At 34.5% G+C, this 6,741-nt stretch overlaps 1 protein-coding gene across 1 annotated transcript; it reads right to left on the bottom strand.

The window, feature by feature from the left end:
• Positions 1 to 2,565: 2,565 nt before the first annotated feature.
• LOC143541705 (uncharacterized) lies at positions 2,566 to 3,672 on the bottom strand. The gene is made up of 2 exons (XM_077034455.1): positions 2,677 to 3,672; positions 2,566 to 2,586 (listed from the first exon to the last, which is right to left on the bottom strand). Exons 1-2 carry the CDS (start codon positions 3,670 to 3,672, stop codon positions 2,566 to 2,568), a joined length of 1,017 nt encoding a protein of 338 aa, XP_076890570.1.
• Between the last annotated feature and the right edge of the window lie 3,069 nt (positions 3,673 to 6,741).

The raw sequence follows: 6,741 nt of genomic DNA, 5'->3' as shown, positions 1-6,741 counted from the left end.
CTTGGAGTTTTACGGCCTAATCACAGCTGCAAAAAAGAAAAATCGGGGGTGCAAGGCTCTAGCCTACAGCCGATCGCAGATCCTAGGGGGGCTAGGGTTTTGATTTTTGTTATAATATAAAATGTTACATTTTGGACCTTCCAAGTTGAAAGTTGCGACACTTGAATGAAACTTAAGTAATTCGACTTATGGGCTCGTCTAGGAGGCCCCCGAAGATTCAAGACGAGTCCTGGTAGAATATAGAATCATACCAGGTATAAGAATCATTTTCTTTTCTCAATGAAATTTTACGGGCGTTACAAGTCTACCCTCCTTAGAATGGGATTCGTCCGCGAATCCCGCTATACAAGAACGCACGCAGACCGAGACAACTCCCACCCCTCTAATCACACACTGGACTGCTATAAATAGAACCCCTAATGAAAGATAGCGTACTACGTTCTAGCTAAACTTTTTACACACAAAAGCTTTCGAGAGGGAGGTAGATAGAGAGCGCAATGCAACAAATAAAATGATCACAAGGGTTATACTCAGGATAACGGGTTTTTTCCTCGCAACAAATCCTCGTGTTCTAGCACTTTTTGCATTCATTTCAACCAAGCATCGAGCCTCATTCACTAATTTGGTTACGAAATCACCTTTGTTAATTTTTTACCAAAACAATAATATAATATTATTTTTAATTTATTTGAACTAATAATTTATTATTAATAAGAAAATTTGATTATATTTAGGAAGCACCGGTTTTAAAAATATAACTTTATTCCCGAAAATGATTATGTTAGCTTAATTGAAGATATTAACAAAATGAAGTTAACGAAAAAGGAATTATAAAATATTATTGACGGGTTTTCACGGAACGAAAACGAAATAAATTAGTAGTTAGGCGAAAAAGATGACATTTAATTTAAAGTTGACTTTATTTTGTTTAAAATGATTTTTATTTGATTTTAAATGATTTTTAATAAAATTGATTTAATTATAATGAAAAAAATGATTTAAAAATAAAATACCAAAAAAAATAAATGGTGAGACCCGGGTTCAAACCCGGGTCTTAGAGACTGCATGCAAATATACTGACCAGAAGGTGTTAGTGAAGAGAATAGAAGAGATGAAGTCCGCCCCTTAGCCTAGTCTATATCCAAAGATGACTAGCTTATCATTTGTTAAAGGACTAGAAACAAAAATTTATATACTAACCTTCAGGATCATCTTCTACATCTAGAAACCTGAGGATTTATGTTAGGGGTTTTGTTTTGTGGCTCAAAAAGGATCAAAAACCATATATTACTTACTTGGTATTGTTATGGATTGATGGAGAACCAAGGTGGCCGAAAAACGAATCTTGACGGATTATTATAGATTTTTTTAGAGTGTTTAGTGGAAATAGAGATTGTGAACGATTTTAGATGGATGTTTGGGCCATATTTATACTAACAATCGAAACGTTTTGTGGTTAATGATCGTAATGGTAGTTTTAACTAATTTTTCGGCTGTTAACGGCCGGTTATGGATTAATACACGTTATTAGCTTGTTAATACTAATTATTATCATTTGATTAGGATCTCCGTTATGGATTATGGTGGTTACGAGTCTTTAATTGCGTTAAATTGCATGATTTATGGGGGGTTTCGGGCTCCAGGAGGTTTCGCGGCTTCGTCGGCCGGAAAGATGTGATGGTTGCGGGGTGGGGTTGGGCTGGTTTGTTAGATTTTATTATTAGGGGCATTTACATATATCCCCTTCCTAACTTCTCTTATTACATATTTCCCTAATACTAAACATACAATTACATATCTCCCCTCCCTAAACAACATAAATTACATATCTCCCCATTTCATTAAAATTAACTAACTAAAGGACTAATTTCCCCTTACTAAACCAATATACATACAACCCCTTCTTAATATTAAGAATTACATATATCTCCAATTTAAACCCAATGTAATATGCATGCATTAGCTTAAGGGAAAAAAAACTAAAAAAGATGTCAAATGTTTACATCATTCCAATGGTAGCTTCTAAATATTCCAAAACGGTCAAGCCAACAATCCAAAAAGGTCAAACTACCAACATTCCAAAACCGTCAAACCAACAGAATAAAACATAAGAAAATAAAAATTAAACACAAGAAAATTATGCACTTTTTCCTTATTTCGTTTTACTTGATGAGGGTTGATCTTGATTTTCCGCTTCTTTGCATTTCTTTGCATGGTGTCCATACTTACCACAACACTTACATTTTTGTTTCTTTGTAGTCTCGTCATGTGGTTTGATTCTATTCTTTCTTGGTCTTCCTGTTGGACGTTTAATTGTAGGGGGATATATCTTCTCCTCGGAGTCTATATGAACCCATTGATCCTTTGTAGGCATTGGAGCAACTTCTAAAGCATAAGCTAATTTACACTTCTCAATAGTAAAATGTGAATCAACATATATCTCCCAGTTTGCATCCCTTGTGAGAAGGATAAAAGCCGCCGCATGTACACACGGAATGCCTTTAACTTGCTAACGCCGACAAGTACATGTTCTTTCATCAAATGAAACCTCCTAATTTTCACCACTTATACAAATTTCATACTCGCCTAAATTATACATACAAAATTCAAATTATATTAAAAAAAAGTTCATTCAAAACATTCAAAAAATATATATATTTAAAACATAACACTAACCTTGGAGATTTTGTTGAGATAACTCTTAGTTTTAGGTACTAAGGAACCCTTCCATTTTGTAAGAATCCTCCTTTTCTTATCCAGTCTTACCATATTCATCTCCCTAATGGAATCAAGTAGGTTAAGTACCGGCTGAACACGCACTTCACCTATCCAAGAATTAAATGCCTCCGAAATATTATTGGTAATGTAATCACACTTTGACGTTGTCACAAACTTGCCACAACTCCAAATCCTATTGTGATTCTCATTAAGATAAGTAAGTGCGTCATTATTTGCTTCACCTATTTCATTTAATAATCGTTCAAACTCGGTTAAACGATAGGTCCTTGCAGCATGCCATAAGTTTCTAGTAAAAAATTCACCACGAAAATGCCTCTTGAAATTACTATATAGGTGCCTAACGCATTCTCTATGTTCAACAGTAGGATATACTTGTGGAATTGCAATGTCTAGACCTTTTTGCATATCGGATGAGATAACTATTCCATTAGGCGTACCGATTGCTTTCTTAAGTAACTCAAGAAACCATATCCATGAATTTTTATTTTGTGATTCTAGCACGCGATAAGCCACAGGAAAGATAGAATTGTTACCATCAACACCTGTGGCACTGACTAGTACCCCATTTAACCTCCCTTTTAGATGGCATGCATCTAGAGAAATGTACGGTCGACAACCATCAAGAAACCCCTTCGAGCAAGCTAATAGTGAAATAAAAAAAGATAAAAATAGCCTTTTAGTAACTTTTATCTCATAATCAACCTCAACAACACTTCCTGGGTTTCGCTTTAGTAGTTCCTCTTTATAATCGTTCATCTTCAAGAACGAGTCATCCCACTTCCCGTACATATTAGTGTGAGCTTGTTCTTTCCCTCGATAGACTTTCATGTACGCTACATCAACATTGTAATTTTTCAAAATCCAATTCTGGAGTTCTGTAGGTGAGACATCCCCATCGGATTTTAGCTTATCTATAATAACACTTGTAACCATCCTTGAGTTGCCATCGTAGCTGCAGCTTTGTTACTTCGAATGCAAGAATGCGTATCTACCAATTTCTTAACCTACATTATTTTGGTTAAAAATAAACATTTTATTACCAATATAAAAAGGTATAAGATTTATAAAAATGCACAGATTTGGTCAACACTTAACTCAAATGTAATACCGTCTTGCACGAGAGAAGCATGTGTCCTCCATTTGCACTTTAGGTCAAAACACCTTGTCGTGACTCGTTTCGGTTCACTTTTCTCAATGTAGTAGGCAAATCCATTCGTGATTGCATAATGGGCCAACGCTATTCTAAACGCATTCACATTTTCAAATGTTGAGTTAACCGTAATGGTTCGACTTTTCTTTTTGTAAGTTTTCGGTTGTGAATCCTCTAGCTCAACTTCAGTATCCGTGCTATCAACTTCAGTATCCGTACCATAATAGCTATGATAACTATCATCACTTAATGAATACTCGGATTCTTCCTCACCATGTTCTTCATCACATTCTTCACCGTGTTCTCCATCCTCACCCCTACAAAAGATGTATAACTCTCATAAAAACTATTTGTACAATAAATTAATAATTTATGAAATAAACAATTACCTTTGTTGCATTGAAGACATGTCAACATTATTATCTGTCGTCACATAAATGGTTAACTCTTTTTCCACCTCATACATACCAAGCATCAGTTGAAAGTTATCATGAGAATCAACCTTAATATATGATTGAACACTGTCATCTTTGTCAATGTAATAAAGTGAGAAAATCAGCTCTCTGTCAGAAGGATAATGAGTGGCAACCTCTTCAATCATATCATCAAAGTTGTATATGCATGTGTCAATGTAAATGCATTTTTGAGAGCCGAAACAATAGCGTTTTTAGACGTGTTCTTACCTAACCGAAAGTAGGCTCCATATTTTAGTTTTATTTTGTACTTGGAAGATACTTGGACGCTAGCATTCTCGATTGTTGGTGATTAATCTATATTCTCCCATGGTGTAAATGAGTGGCTTCCAATAAAATCCATGTTATCATCTTCCATAATAACCTAATGTGAATAAACAAAAACAAATAAATATTAAGATTTCACGCATAATAAAAGTATCTAAAACACAATTTATTGATACATAATAAAAGTATCTAAAACACAATTCATTACTTAATATCCAAATTATACATATTATAAACCATGTATATTCTTTATCTCCTGTGCTAAAGAAATTATTTTACAAGCATATGCATACAAACATAAATATCCAAATTATACATATATAAATTAGGTTTTATGTTCTCTTTATATATACAAACAAAAATTGTTACCAAAAATTATGTCACTGACATATGCATACAAACAAAAGCCATCATGTTCTCTTTATATTATAAAATTATCCGTACCACAATAATATGCATACAAACAAAAGCCACCATGTTCTCTTTATATTGTAAAATTATCTTACAAACATATTCATACAAAGTTACAAACAGAAATTGTTACCAGTTAGTTGAGGTCGTCGAAAGTTGGAAGAGCGCCAGACGCCGCCGGAGGAATCGCCGCACGCTGCCGGACGAAGCGCGAACGCCGGAGGAATCGCAAATGCCGGAGGAAGCCGCGAACGTCGGATGAAGCACGAAGGTCGGAGGAACCCGCGAACGTCGGAGGAACCACGACTGCTGTGTTCGTTCTCCGAAGATGGAAGCTGTGTTTGTTCACTAATCTGAATATGGAATATGGAAGGACTATTGAGTTGAAGAGCTGTTGTGTTTTTTTTTTCAGGTTTGTAAATTGAAGAGGGTGGGTATTGTAAATTAAAGAGGATAATATGGTAATTGTACACTAGAAGGGGATATATGTAATTAGATGTTTAAGATTGGGGAAATATGTAATATGCTAAGTTATGGAGGGGATATATGTAATAATCCCTTATTTTTAATATTATAATTTAAGTAATTTACATAATCGACCCTCAACTTTTAAGATGTTATAAGAATATAAATTAAATTATAATTACATTATAGACCTTGAACTTTTGAAATGTTTTAAATGAAAAGAATTTATAAAACTTGGATATTTATCGTATTAGACCGAATAGATTGCAAATCGTTAAACCGTTAAACAAAAACTTTAAGTCCCGGATTTTCGTTTATAGAACAAAATGAAAAAGAAACGAATGAACGATAAACGTAAATCCTCGTGAATATTCTATTAATGATGAACGTTTAAACATGAATACAATGAAACGGCGAAACGATTCAGTTTAACGAACACGAATACGTATACAAATGAAAATGATGATAGTCACATAAAATACATGAAATGAAACTTGAGGGGTGTGTGTGTGTGTGTGTATGTATGTGTATTTATATTTATAAACAAAACCGAAAATTCAACATGGGTCAGGTTTTTGGGTTTGAAAAGTAACGAATGTTACATGCATACCAGGTGGTGGTAGCATATAGATATCATCATCTAAATCTCCATGAAGAAAAGCATTGTTAACATCAAGTTGGAAAAGTGGCCAACTTCGTTTTGTAGCCACAGCTACAAGACTTTGAATGGTGTTCATGTTGATAATAGGAGAAAAAGTTTCAGTATAATCAATTCCCTACTTTTGAGTATCACCTCTTACCACCAACTTGATTACAACGCTCAACCCTCCCACCTGCTTTGTGTTTAACCTTAAACACCCATTTACTTTTAATAGCTTTCTTTCTAGGAGGAAGATCAACAACAGCCAAAGTATTAGTATTTTCAAGAGCCTGAAACTCAGCTTTCATAGCGTCTTGCCATTCAGGGATGTTGGAAGCTTCCTTATACGAAGTAGGCTCATATAAATCAGAGATTGCGTTGGTGAGAGACTAACTGGATGGAAAAAGATGAGAAGGAGAGCATGTATTAATGATAGTGTGGAAACAATGGTGAGAAGAATCAAAGTGATTACAAACATAGCCATTTAAGTATGAGGGCGAAATATAAGTTCTGGAAGATCTTCGAACAGATTGATCATTAGGAAGAGAATCACAATAAGAAGGATTAGGAACAATGGCAGATGAATAAGTAGGAAT

Source organism: Bidens hawaiensis, unplaced genomic scaffold (genome assembly GCF_021521415.1).
Source record: "Bidens hawaiensis isolate Kalapana, Puna unplaced genomic scaffold, B.hawaiensis_p1.1 tig00012639_1, whole genome shotgun sequence".
NCBI lineage: Eukaryota > Viridiplantae > Streptophyta > Magnoliopsida > Asterales > Asteraceae > Bidens > Bidens hawaiensis.
This window is presented reverse-complemented; position numbering and strand designations above follow the sequence as displayed.

Bases quoted from the DNA above. Each gene is read 5' to 3' on its own strand.
- LOC143541705 (XM_077034455.1), bottom strand. From the start codon at position 3,672: ATGGTTACAAGTGTTATTATAGATAAGCTAAAATCCGATGGGGATGTC. The intron at 2,587-2,676 runs GTTAGTGTTATG...TGTATAATTTAG, and splicing joins ATCTCAACAAAATCTCCAAG to GCGAGTATGAAATTTGTATA.